The 14,492-nt window shown below is 38.9% G+C and overlaps 1 protein-coding gene across 5 annotated transcripts in view; it reads left to right on the top strand.

The window, feature by feature from the left end:
• Nucleotides 1-2,557: 2,557 nt before the first annotated feature.
• LOC103467993 (kazrin) overlaps nt 2,558-14,492 on the top strand; it is a 168,293-nt gene continuing 156,358 nt past the window's right edge. For 2 of the 5 annotated variants that reach the window (XR_014088174.1, XM_017305778.2), the window contains exon 1: nt 2,558-3,132. Coding sequence is in view for 3 of the 5 variants with exons in the window: in XM_017305778.2 (XP_017161267.1) it covers nt 3,057-3,132 (76 nt within the window). In the remaining 2 variants the exon portion in view is untranslated. The remainder of the gene's footprint in view (nt 3,133-14,492) is intronic. The other 3 variants (XR_014088173.1, XM_008414774.3, XM_017305779.2) reach the window with 3 other exon arrangements.

Genomic DNA, 14,492 nt, shown 5'->3' with positions numbered 1-14,492 from the left:
CATGCTGAAAAAAAGAAAAAAAGCGGCGTAGGATTTTTTTAGCCTGCGGCGATGTTGAACTCTCCCAGGAAATTATGAAAGGAAGTGAGGACACGAAATCAGTGATGATCTGCAACAAAACAGAAGCATCTATCCCCCAAGTCTGATGAGAAACCTTTGATCTCCAACTTGTTAATTTCATCATGCTTACACCATTTTAGGGTTGAATGACAAACAGAAATGCAGTGAGATATAATCATGGTGTGACAATGTCGCGTGCGTGTGATCTCGTTATAGAAGAGCGCGGAAGGCAACAAAATGGAGTCATTATTAGCAATTATACAACCATTGTCAAAGGAGTTGGAAAGACGTGGCATTTTGAAACTTGATCTTTAGTAAATTATTTCTAAATTGCAGAGTGCACAGGTGCAGTTTTCTTCATCTGGGCTTTCTGTGTGAAGTTTGCATGCTTATCCATGCATGTATGGGTGCATTGTTTTGGGCACCCTGTAAAAAAAAAAGACTGTTGGGTTAATTGGCTGCTGCCCTGTCCTGGTTGTATCTAGCCTGGCCATTGCCTTCTTGTGCAATTCCGCTCTAAAAAGTTCTTGCTTCCAGAACATTCTGGTCTTTCTCTCCTTGACTCGGATTGCATCCAGTAGAGATATTAGCAGGCCGATCAGCAAACGGAAGAAGTTGTGCACGATGATGTTTATTTTCTGCTCAGTTTTAGAATTGTAGCCCGCCTGTAGTTTTAGCAGCGGAGGAAGTGAACAAAGCCATTTAATCAGCACTGCTTTCTTCACAGTGGAGGTTGGCTGTTTATATTGCAGGCAATTTCTGGTAGGCTTCTTGGCGTCAAACTGGCGCATTCACATGCAAATGTTACCCAACGGGCAAAATTTAAAACCTCGCCACAGTCCACGCCTCCAGGAAGCCTCCAGTCAGTCGAGAACCCAAACCCTCAGTACGAAGCAAAGTGTAGCAGAAGGAGCTGGTTCTCACCAGGACAGGTTGATCCTCGCCTCTCACCCAATGAGTGCTTGAGTTGTGCGCCAGTCAGTTGGATGGATTATTTTTCTCTGTGGAAAACCAAAGCATGTTGCTTAAATATCAGTGATTGACGAACACTATCATAGCAGTTCTTCCATCAAAAACGATACTCTGTCAGAGTTTGTGCAACAGAGCGATGAACGAAAACCTTCACTTTTCTTTGACACAAACATGAGCAGTATGGCCTCTGGTAGCTTGCATTCTCTCTTTGAAAAGTTGCTTTTGTTTTATTGCCTTTCCACAGTACTTTTAGCTACTTAGCATGAATTTTGACTGACACACAGACGACAAACCCTCCTAGCAGTTTTCACTATGTGAAAGCGGTGAAACCAAGCTGGTAAACCACGGGAAAAAAACACTCTGTTGGAACTATTGCCTTTTGTCCTCTGCAGTGCTGTTAATGTGGGAGCAGAATATTTGCGGTAACAGGAACATTAATAAAAGATGCAGATCCATTTTTAATGATCCACTGGCCCCTTTACTTTGAAACTGATTTTGTGTCCGTGGTTCAGTTTGTTTTTGCAAAAACCTTTTTTATTTATTTTTTCTTGTTGAGGTACTTGGAAAAAGCATATTTTTGTGCCTGCTTTAGCAAGATGCTATATTAAACCGTAATGCAGATGAGAGTATGTGAATGAAACACTGAGATTCATTGTCTTCTCGGTCTATTTTTGGAAGATTATCCTCAAGTATGGTTGCATTGGAAGAAAGTGGGAGAAATAATAGAATGGAGCTTTACTGTTCTGAAGCAAATTTAGTTCGCAGAGATTTAGCTCTCGGAAAACGATTCTGGATGTGCTCCTCAATTCAAACTGAGAGAACGCTACGGTTGTCTTAGGCGCAAATTAAAACTTTGTAAACCATTAAAACAGATTTATAAACCTGTGGTCTTAATCATCTCTGTTCTCATCTGCATTTCAACTTAAAGGATTTGATTTAAAAGATGGTGTAAATGCGATCTAAACAGATTTCTTCCATTTATTCTTTATCACATTTAAATGTTTTAGATCACCTAACAAATTTGAATTTCATACAAAGATGATTAGACTAGTTTGTATAACTATTCAAGCATGTATCTGAAGGAAACTCAGCCTGTTCTCTAATGGGAAGTCAATAAAGAGAATATCAAACCATCAGGACTTTGGCAGCAAGGCTTCACATATCAGCAAACCCACCTTCAAAATGGCTCAAAACAACTAAAACTAGTTTGTAGGATATTTATGTGAAAAATCCCGAACCAAAACAATTCTGTGAAGACGAGAGTGCCAAAATTCCTCCACGGTGTCATTAAAAAAAAAAAAAAAAGGGTGGCACGATTACTCAGTTGGGTTTAGGAGGAAATTACTTTTTCACATAGAGCCAAGGTTAGTCGGGCCAGCTTTTCTTCCCCCCACTAGAAAATGAAATCATCATTTGGAAACTACTTTTTGCTCCATTACAGATGGAGTCTACAGACGGTAACGGGGGGGGACCACACTTTTTTTTTTTTTCTGAACAGTCCAGTAGTTTTAGGAAAAGAGGAAACTGGCACCAGAAGGGTCTAACACTGGTACACACACACTTGCATGCATCTACACACACAGTGATCACTGCTCTCACTTTCATCAGAGGGGTACGAGTCTGTCTTCTCACTGCAGCAGGCTTCTCCTTCTCATTGCTCTATTCCCCTCTCTTGCTTTGTTCACGCTGTGCTCTCCATCTGAAGCAGCGCCACACTGGAGCTTTAATGAGCAGGCTGAGAGAGCGAGCGCAACGCACAGATCTCCCGTCAGCCAAAGAAGAGCGCACAACTCTCAACGGCATAGGAGGCGACCAGACGAGCTGCTGATCTGCAGTCAGCTTAGAGGCAACTGAAGAAGCCAAATATCCTCTCTGTGCGAGGCGTAGGAAGAGGTCGTGAAGAGACTTCGGAGGCAAATCAGCTGAGAAAGGGAGAGAAGGAGGGGAGAAAAAAAGAGAGAGAAGACTACTCTGGTGTGGAAAGCTGACCTTCGGTGCACTCCAAAGAAGAAGAAGGATCGGCCATGGAGGAGACGCTCACCTGCAGTCGAAGCCCTTTCTCTCAGGTGTTTGGGCGCCAGGGTCAGCTGATGCAAGCCAGTAAGTGTTGATACACCGAACATTTTCAAATATTCTGCATTTTTGTTTGTTTTGAGATTTGCTGCATGCATGGTCTAAGTAGGCTTCTAGGTGATCTGGGTGTCACTTCTAATTAATTATTGTTCAAGGTAGATTATACCAAGTGGAAATGTTATGCAACGGAGGTATTTAGGGAGGCAACGGTTAAATCTGTCCCACTTTCTGCGAAAAGAAGCATCTTTTCTTCTCTCTCTCTTTTAAAAAAAATTTTTTTAGAAGCTTTTGATGGATTCATCGCTCAGTTCTCCCAACGTTTAATCTTGTCATCATAAAGAACGCAGTTCCACTTCAGCCGTACGTGGTTTACTCACACGCTCGGGTTTTTTAAAAATATTTTCTGCTTCAGTTTCAGAGTAACGCAGAGTGACACGTTGATGTGTTGGCGCTGATAGGCTGTGAGAGAGATGTCAGGTGTGAACATGTGTGCGCTGGCGGACGGTGTGCTCACTTTCTTTCCGTCTGTGATCCTTTGATCTCAGCCTGGCTGCACAAGCCACAGGTCTGACATAAAAGCAAGAGGGGGAAAAAAAACAAGAATCACACAGTACATTAAATAGCGGAGTGCAATAGTACACCCGCATGGAGTAATCCTGCTAAATGTATCATCGGTGTTCTTAATGTTCATACTTTGTGGAGCTGGGGAGGTTTGAAGTGTTTTTGTAGTTGACAGACGTTAAGATTAAGCTGCAGTAGCACTTAAAAAATATTACCGTGCAAAAGTATTCATAGGTTTTGATCTCTTTCACATTACAACCACCTTGAGATTTTATATGATGGAACACAAAGTGGCACATGTCTGTCTTATGTGAAGGAAAAGATTTACAATTAAACATTTGAGAAGTGTTGCTTTTCTTTGTATCCAGTCCCCTTAATTAATTCCTTGTAGAACTCCCTTTTGGTGCAATTACAGCTGGAAGTCTTTTGGGATATTGCTCTACCAACTTTTCTCTCAGGTTACATGACCGTGAACAGCAGTTTTTGTCAGTTCTCACCACACATTCCTGATTGCATTTAGACTTAGTTTGACTGGTCATGGCTGCTGTTGAGATTTGGTTTCCAGCATAAATCTTCAACTTTCTTTTACAAGGTTTCTTCCAGTGTTTCCATGATTTTAGCTTCTTCCACCTTCCCATGGACTATGGTTTGATACCAGTTTCATGTCTCTGCTGAAGAAATGCATCCATCTCAACATCATGGCGCTAGGGATTAGGGAAGATGGCGAGTGCAGGGTGTCTCGTAATGAGTATATTCTTCCATCTCTGTATGCTTTTAGGAATTGACTCAATCATTCTTTATATTTTAAGTTTGAAAAAGGTTTCCTGGGGCCACTTTACTACAGTAAAATGCACCCCTAGCTGATCTAACGCCGAGTAATGTTGTAGTTCTTGGAGGTTCGCTGCAGATTTAAGTGATTACAAGCTTGTGTCTACTCAGCGAGTTCATCCGCTGCTGTGCGGAAATGTTTTCCCTTTTCTTAGTCCTACTGAAACACGTTTACAGTTTATTTATCAGACGGTGTCAAAATGAGCTAAATCCCTACTGCTTTTTCTTAACGCTCTCATCAATATTTAACGACCTTATTTCAGGTTGACGTTTAGGTTGCAGGAAAACGCAGGCCTTCATTTGGCCTTTCACACCGCCGTAAATGGAAAAGAAAATTGAACATCAGGCGTTGATCGCATGTCTTTGCTTTACTGTTTCTGTTTTACTTGATCACTTAAAATAAAATAATATATATTATGAGGCAAAATATTGGGTTTTGCATCAAGCACAAAACACCATGTGCACAATTTTTCAAAAGCGTTTATTTTCACAGAACTTAACGGAGTGCGCACGCTCTCAAATATTACAACCAAAGTTTGCAGGGACTTAAACATTCATGCTCTGGAGCATCTTCACAGAGTGAGGAGGATTTAAACTGAAACGCCACTCTCTGCTTCATGAAACTGGCATTACCATTGTATGTGTTGTGCTGAATTACAGTCGCTCCTGCGCTACCCCAACTTATCTATGCTCTTTGAAGCTTCTGCGGCACGGCTGCGATTTTATTTTTTTATTTTTTTGGGATGTGTGAGACGGGGAGGGGAGAGGAAGGAGAGCGGTGAGAAGAGGGGCAAAAAAAAAAAAGTGAGTGAGCTGCAAAGTGTTTGAATAAGAGATGGATGTTTTATTCTATTTTTAGCAGCTTTTTATGGTGTAACACAGTTGTTGAGAGACTAATCCACAACAGTGCTGAGCCACAACATTAAAAGTTAGAAGAGTAATTATTAGGGGGAGGTTTTTTTTATTTATTTTTTTCTAGATGGCTTTGGCTGTCACCCATGATTGAATCTGAAGCCCCTCACCCAGATGCAAAGTCCTCTTTGAGCCGCGGGGAGAAAATTCATTTAACGAGTGTTGCATACGCCTGAAGACCTGAATATTAACGTCCTTCTGGTGGTCTCCTGGCAGAACAAACTCTTGACTAAATTTTCCCTTTCTCATAAAACCTTATTCACGTGGCAGAGCCAGGTGCGTAATCCGGCTTCAATTCTCCAACTCCCCACCGGTGGTGTGATTTATTCCGCGTTCAGCGTTGTGATGCGCCATCAGAAATCCCTCAGCAGCTCCTGCTTGTTGGAGGAGCATTACCTTTGCTGGCTCCAAAGCAGTTGAAGAGCTCAATTAAAGTTAATTTCCCCAACGCCGCTTGTATATTTTTGCGAAGTCGATTCAGGGCAGGAGAAGAATGTTTTCTTACAGCAACGACTTGGTCTAAATTTGTCGTAATGTTGTAGAAATAACAGAGATTCGGTCTTCAAAGAAAACCGTCAACATGTCATTTTAAAAGCTAATTAAAGAGGAACCCCGTTTCTGCAATTGAAAAGAATCTCAATGCCTGGCTTTTTTTTCATGGCTTACTTCATCTGTTGGCCCAAATTTTAGACATTAACCTTCTTTTAGCTTGAAAATAAATCGGCATGTAATGCGATTAATGTCGGTTACTAATTATCTTTCCCTCGCAGTGCTTTTCCGTTTTTGTATCTTTGTGTTTTGGTTGTGTGAAGCTGGTGGAAACAATTACATAAATTGCTTTCAATTATTTTTGTCTTTCCATATTCTAAAATAACTTGTCATAATGCTTTGGCTCAAAGGACACAGAAGCAGATAAACTGGGAATATGAAACAAGTCCTGCCTGTAGTTGAACAAGTTTTGGCTCCTGAAAAATTACCATTTCTTTGACACTAAAGTTGATTCAAAGAGTTTAATTGCATTTCCTTTTATTTTTTAATTTTTTTAGATATTTTTGTTGAGATGGATAAAACGATAAATATCAGTAAATTTTGGCCCAAAATCTTTTTACATTTCGACATGATAGAAACCCAAAAGCACACAATATAATCAAATGAAAGAATTATTGATCTCACCTGAAGAAAGCTTTCTTAGTTGGGGGGTGTGGATGATCATGTTTAACTGTACAAGAAGCTTCTCATACTCATACATCTTTGATAATTTAAAATTGGTGCATTCTCTTATAAACATTCTCAGATTCAAAAATCGGAGGAACTAATAATACAAGTTTTGTTTAAAAGACATAAACTCTGTTTCCTCAAATGTCCTCTCGATAGCTTAGCAAGCTGCTGGTGAACCGGCGCTCAGGAAGGGGTGAGCAAGATTTGAAGTTTTAATGCATGACCACTGCAGGTGTTGGACATATTTTGGTCTTCTTTGAAGTGATTAATTCCTCTCCTTCTGCCACTTATGTTATGGTTCCAGCAAACTCGCTCAGATTCCTCACACCTCCTTACCCGGTGGGCTTTCCTGTAGTTAGAGATTAGCTTCACGCTGCTGGTGTTGCTAATCATGTGGAAGAAGTCACGTTGCAGAAACTTTGCTGTTGGACTGCATACTCAATCTGGTTCCCGTTATCGCTTTTTCTATTTATATGATTCACATTTTTAGTTATTTTAATTTTTTTTCCCCAAGGGGTAAGTTTTCAATGGAATCAGTTGATTGTGATAACTATTTTTTTTTCTCACCCATCTTACTTAAAAACTGATGTGCATTAAACTCACATTTTGCATATTATTTAGACAAATTCAGTTTTGTGAGAAAACATGATGATTCACACGACTAAGAATCTTTAACTTTGAGATTATAATACTTGATTAATTTCCAAAAATGACAGTTTTAGTGATTACTTTCATGGTTAGGAGACTTTTGACTTGGTGAAACATTGCAAAATAATCATAAATAAATAAATCTTTTTCTCCATGTTTGGAGTCAGCTTAGTTGATTAGAAAGCAGTAAAATAGTTAGGCAACATCCTCAGACATGCATTTTGTCTAAGCCTCTGATTGACAAGTTAGACAAGGATGAATGCAGATCATCCATCTGCACCAGTTGGCTGAGTTATCTTCACATGAGGTAAAGAAGAAGAAAAAAAAAACATTGCACTTGTATCAGAAATTTAATCCAATCAAAATCCGACGAATTAGAAAGCTGCTCGTTGCGTCCAACCAGCCATAGTTAAAAACCTTGAAGTCTTGCAAACGTTTGTATCAGGATGTTTGCCAAGAATGTGTGAGGAAAGCTACTTTTATTGTCATCCTCTGACAGAAAAAAAAAAAAAAGTCCCTGAAGTTCATTTCTATGGCGCACCTGGCACGGTCTGAGAATTTAACGTGTCACCCTTTCCCTTTAAGATCTTAGAATTGGACAACTCGAGTTTCTATTAACCTTCAGATGAATGAGCAAGCTGCGAAAGGAAACCCGACCGAGGAGTCGGGCGGGCAGCCCCTCTTATGCCTCATCCCGTTTCTATCTCCCACCGAGCTGTTTTTCTAATATAAGGTTTGGATGTTTGCTCAGCCTGTCACACACGGGGGTCATTCTGAATACAAATTACACGTGTTTAAAATTGTTATGGAGATTTCTGTCTCAATGCCTCCTCCCAGGAGGGAGCATTGGCGGGAGGCTGGGTTCAGTGAGGCAGGAAATAAGCTTACAGATTTTATCTTCGGGACGACGGAGGCCATAAAAGAGATGTTTGACAGTGTGGAGATGTGATGTTGCAGGTGTAGAAATTTCTTTGCTATAATTGCAGCTTAGCCTACCTTGCTGTGCAGATATAACTTTTCATGCACTCATCTGCAGTTTTTCAACGTGCAGCTTCTACAACCATCAATGAAGTCTGCATCAGTATTTAACAGCAAAATCTTATCTTGGCTATTTTATTTTTCAGTCTACATCCATAACTAGACAGACTTTGTGCATTATGACTACTGTAGCTAAACTACAAAATAATGCAGTTTAATTGCTATAGCTTTCAATAACGGCAAATTTCAAAAGTTATGCAGTCAGTTATCAGAATTGCTTTATACTGTAATTATTTTTTTATAGCCTAGATTTTGTTCTTTAACTCTGGTAGCCTTAACATCAGTGCAACATATTTGCAATATGTCAGCTGATTTTGTACTTACACTGAGGTTTAAGCTCCTGCAAATCCACTAAACTCTAAAACATGACACTAGTTTTTTTTTGTTTTGTTTTGTTTGTTTTTTTACTTGACATTTATTCAGCAGTCGTCTGGCTACATGAATATGTAATCAAAGGTAAACTGAGGAAATGGTGCAAAATATTGAAAGCAAAGTCTGATGATGCAGTAAATGTATATTAATGTCTGTGGAGCTCTTACTGATTCTCAAGTAAGATATTCTAGTCTACAGAAATGTGAAAATGCATCTAACCGTTTGGCCTGTAGTGAAAGATAATTGGAGAATATTAAGTCTGTACTGTAATTAGTACCTGTTAGGGGTGTGTGTTCTTTGGAATTACTTAAGGAATCAGAATCTGCCTTTATTGTCGTCGTACAAATGCACAATGAAATTTGTTTCAGTGCAGCCCATCCAGCGTAGACGGGTGCCTCAGTCTGCAGCCATAAAAGGTTTCGCCCTAGCTGTGTTTTTGCATTGCACGACATGACGGCAAGGAGCAAAACCTTTTGGTGTTGGACCACAATCTAAATCTCGTTGTAGTTTACAAGATAATAATGATCACAGAAAAGTTTAATCTGGACACAAATGCATTAGACATGACAGGGTAACTGAACAAACACAAAGCAATAGGCTGGAAATGTCTTGCAACGAAAACAATGTAATGATATTGTTGAGGATTTTGACCTCTGTTGCTGGATTTTCTTAACTGATCACTATAGGGCTTCGGTCAGAAAGCACGCTGGTCATCAGGGTGTTTAAATGGTTTACTAAAGAATTACTGACAGGACGGTGCAAATAAATTGAAGCAGTTTCTGAAAATACAATAATACAACAGATTCAAATTACCATTTAAAATTGACATCCGTGAGCAAACAAACCTTAAATATCAGCATTAATTCCCTTTCTAAAGCACTGTTTAAATTTGAATGATGCAGAATAGCAGAGGAATTGATCTATTTCCAACTGCCCAAATCTCAAGACCAACAGTCAAATACAAAGATAGTTTCAACACTAAATCACAACCATTGAGAGCAAAACAGACATTCAAAAACTATAGAACACACACTTGTAACCAAGAAGTTACAAGTTGTCAGAAGTGACAACCAACATCCACCCATTCATGACACATGACTAACACCAGAACTTACATCGTCAATGACTGCGGCACCAGTCTCAACAGTAAACGGCAAACGGATCAACTGAACGGCAAGAAGAAATAAACTGAACAAACCTCCTTCCAATAAAAGGAACCACTTCAAAATAAAAGCATAGACATTAGTCATTGAATTACTTGAATTAATAACAGATATCAATATGTTAAATTAAAGATGGCAACGAGGGGGAAACTTGTCAAAGAATAACTGCAATGTTGGACCTTCCTGTAACCACGTAATAGTAATTTCCTCTGAGTTTTGTATTGGATTTATCCTTTGACCTAAGCAAACATCTGTATGGCTCAGCGATGTTCTGCTTCCAGAAGAGCTAATGAGTGTGAGTTTTGAGATTGCATATCTGTGGGCGAAATAAAACAGACAAACCGCATTTTATGAGATTCGTTAGTGTCGGTGCTGCTTTGAAGTGACTGATATCCGATTCAATTCACAGATTTCAGCTTTTTTGATGTTTGAAGCACAGTTTAAATTTCATTAAGGCCTTAGAAGTGAGGCTCCATTTTGTTTTTGAAGTCCATCCTACTTTTAAAAGCCAGCCCTGCAGGAATGAGGATACAGAGGGGAAGCTGAATATTAATGTTTGTTACGGTGTTATAGTGAATTGCCCAAAAGTCTGCGGAAGGCAACCCTTCACAGATTTCTGGGGACGTTGGTATGAAATATTGCATCTTTTAGTTTTGTTGATTAAGGAAGTCAAGTAACTGTATTTATGGTGAGAACTGCTTTAAATTCAATAAATGAGTATTTTAAATACAGGGCATACGTTGGAGAAACTTCCAGCATCGTGATCTGCATTCCTGCTGTAAGAAAAGAAGGTCCTTCCATCAAAACGCCATACGACATCGTGGCTTGATTTCTGTTGACATCAGTGGCCGCCTTGTGTACAAAACTCGCCGGCTCTCTGTTGGTCTCTTCTGATTATTCTGTCGGCCTGTGGTGTTGCGCAGCAGCAGACCACAAACTGCCAGGACTAGATGTTAACTAGCAGGCAGGGAGTCACATCTGCTGGGGCATGTACTGAGAATTTGTTCAAACATACATGTTATGCCTGTTTTCTTTAACCTTTTAAGCTGTTCTCCTTGAAGTCACCCTTCACGTCAGACATTACTGGCGTGTCTATGGAAAATTTTTTACAAGTTAAAGCTTGTTAACTTGCATATTTGTATGCAATTCTTTTAAAAGTTGTAGTCCAAAAGTAAAGGGTGCAACAGAGAGCTTTCCATCTTCTTTTTTTTTTTGTATCAAAAAGAACGTAAAACCTCCAGTCTGTCTGATTAGTAATTCAGAGTCAAGCACCAAACATCACCACTGGCCTTCATGGTGTTTCATCAGTTTCTGTAGTTAAATTGCAAGGGCTTCTTGTTTAGCTCCATTAATCTTCAACAGCAGGTGGATGATGCTACAGGAGTTTCACAATTCCTCTGCCAGTCACGTCAATCCTCGTCCTTTTCCTTCAAATCCTCACTTCAGGCGCCTTTGCTCTACATTCCAGATGATCCAGCTCTGCTGAGCTTCCCTCTGCGAGACGAGGGATCGACGAGGAGTGATAAAGAGTTAGTCTTTAAATCTGTACACACACACACGATTACAAGGCAAAGTATAAAGAGTTTGAAGTAAAGCAATCACCCCAACAGTGGTATCTGGAACACGAGGTGGAGAGCTTTGTACAGTGGCACCAAAATCCTACAAATCCCCACAGGTTATTTGATTTATTGAGAAAATTGCGTAGGTCTTTCAGCCATTATACTTGCAACTATATAACATAATGTATATTTATCAAATAATGCATTAAACATGGATTAATCATTATATAATGTCAGTAGGAATCTTCCAGCAAATGCTGTCGTAAAGTTTAGTGGAATGTTTATTTTTCTGTAGAAGCTCAACACCTTCTGCTGTAATTATCTTAGAGGTCTCACTGCCTCAGGGAGTTATCTCACTCCAGCTGAGGCGTTATGTTGGCACAGCACAGCAGGCCAAAAAGTCACACAAAGCTGACTGAAGCCTCGCATAAAGTAATAAAGCTGTTCATTAACCTGGTTGGTAAGATTCATCTATAAGGCTGAGGACACCATTTTATCAGAAGAATTTCCAAATGGTATTATTTCATCATAATTAATTTGACTTCAGCTAACTGAAGTTTGCTCGATATACATTTAGCTGTTTCACAACACAAACCGCACTAAGCCAGTGTTCTTCATTGTCTTGTCACAGAAATGCTGTAATGTTGTTTTTCTTTTCCTGATGTCGGCCATCTTTAATGAAAATTAATTCCCCTCGTTGCTTATAGCACAGAAATTTCTACCTCAAATATTGGTCTTTTTCCAGCCATTGATTACATCCTTAATAACTACTTAATGCAATGTTTTTCTTCCAGTGGTGGGCATCTTATGTGTGACTGTTTGCAACCCTTATGTGACTGCTAAGCTAGCCAAAGGTGCTCTGGGCACATTACAGTTTCAGGGCTGTCAGTCATAGTTAATTTGAAGATATTGAATATCATCTTTGACAGAATTGTACTCGACTGTTTGAAGTTTATTGGACTGTAAGTTATTAGACTTTGAGTACTGATTGCTTCATCTTTATGAAGACCCATTTTGTGAAATTGCTTTATATTGCTACACTTCACTGATTATAATTATTAGTTTATCGGCTGTGTGCTGCTACAGCAACAGCAACTGCTACTGAAACACTGCAACGATTGTCTAATAAAAATATTACATGCATCACTCTGCAAATGCTGTCTATGCTAATGAAGATATACTTTCTGACAGATTCAAATGGAAGTGAAACTGACAGCATGACCTACTTTCTGTTTATTTTTGCTAATTATTTGACTACCTAGGTGGCAAATTGAAATCTTCAGATCTTGTCCTTTTGATTTAGAAACATATCGGACCAGGGAATACATGCCAAGACAGGATGTAGTCACTTTAATTTCATTTTTGTGAGAAATATTCAGTTACTGCATTATATCCTCAAATTTACACTATAATTCTACTGCTGTTTATGTTTCAAAGTGTACCAGAGTTCTGAAGAGGACTATTTGCATTTTTTTCTTTGTTCTGATGTCCCCTTATGACTGCAATACAGATCTGAAGTCTAATAAATCTTTGTGAATATCTCCTGCAGGGGAAATTTATGAAGATCTTCAGGGTTCTTTCTTCAAAACCTTAAAGTATAATTAACATTTATTTCTTGTGCTTTCTGAGCTTCAGTTTTCCTTTTAAATTCTCAAAGTGAAATTTGCCACTGAGCACACCAGTCTGCTCTTACTCTGGTCCATTTTCACATATTGTGTGTTCTGCATACTTCGATTGTAACAAGTGGTTATTTGAGCTTCTGTTCCCTCTTTATCATCTGGTATGAGCATGGTGATTGTCCTGACTTTTGACTTCGGGATTTTTTTTTTTTGTCCAAACAACTTTTGCTTGGAGCGTTCTTTGTAAACTCGAGGGATGATTGTAAAGTCCCATCAAACTCGTAGTTTCTGAAACATTCAGAACAACCAGTAGCAACCATTACTTAAAAATGACTTGAAACCCCCTTTTTTTCTATTCCAATGCTTGGAATTTCATTTAATTATTTTCACCATGACTAAATGCTGCCATGTTATGTGGTGGAGCCACAGAGTTGCTGCAGTTAGTGTTTCATATGTAAGATCATTGTTACCCACAATGCACTACACTGATTAAAAGGGAATCTAATGCTAATGGGTGGTTAGGTTTATGTTGGAGTATGGATGGAGTTATTTTGGCATCAAAAACATCCACTAAGGTATTGGACATTAACTTTCCAACTAATGTCTGTAAACACTTCAAAACCAGACTTCAAAAATACATAATTAGAGTATCCATTTACTATGGTTCGGTTATGGGAGAGCTGCAGTTAGAGTATTGTGATTAAAAAAAGAAAAAAAAAATCCGGAAGATTCTCGGCTGCTTCAGGCTACCATATACTGTAAATAAAATTTTTATGAAGTAATTACGATGTCAGGCATTTAAGAGGTGCTGCCTCAGTTTGGGCTCTCTGGAGCTGGAGTAAAGCTAACGAGCAGCCTTTAAATTGGATGGAAAAAATATGTAAATATGAGCAGTTAAAAAAAAAGCATTAAAATATATCAATAATTACATCTGCACATCAATAAGAAGGTATGAATCTGGCTCCTGATTTTATGCCATTATGGCTGGTTAGATTGGTTGTTAAATTTCTGACCAATTCTGTTTTGCTTTATGTGTGGAAATTTATGAACCCTTCAATATGTGGATAATACAAGAGGAAATATCTCATTCATTATGCTGGCAACATTGTAATTAATTGACACTAGATAAAAATGTAGTAATTAAAATTACTTTGCCTTCAGACTTTTTTTTTTAAACTGCTCTGAAATGTCAACCAGGTTACAAACAATGCACCAGCTCTTGAAAATAGAGTTCAAACAAAACCTAAACAAGAAGCTTGAACTAAAATGCAGGTAATTTCAAAGCTAACCAGGCAGCAAGCAAAGTCTCTTAGCTCAAATAAAGATTGACAATACAGCAGCCAAGTCAAAAGTTTTCAAAACACCCAACGAAGATGCAATCTGCTCACAAACACAGCTGTTTGGAAGTCAGCATTTTAATAAGGAGGCCTCTTCTGGGATTGGCCGAACCGACTGCTGATGATCCAGTT

This window comes from Poecilia reticulata, chromosome 7 (assembly GCF_904066995.2).
Source record: "Poecilia reticulata chromosome 7, P_reticulata-male-v2, whole genome shotgun sequence".
NCBI classification, from domain to species: domain Eukaryota; kingdom Metazoa; phylum Chordata; class Actinopteri; order Cyprinodontiformes; family Poeciliidae; genus Poecilia; species Poecilia reticulata.
The sequence above is the reverse complement of the archived record's forward strand: the minus strand, read 5'-3'. Positions and strand labels throughout refer to the sequence as shown.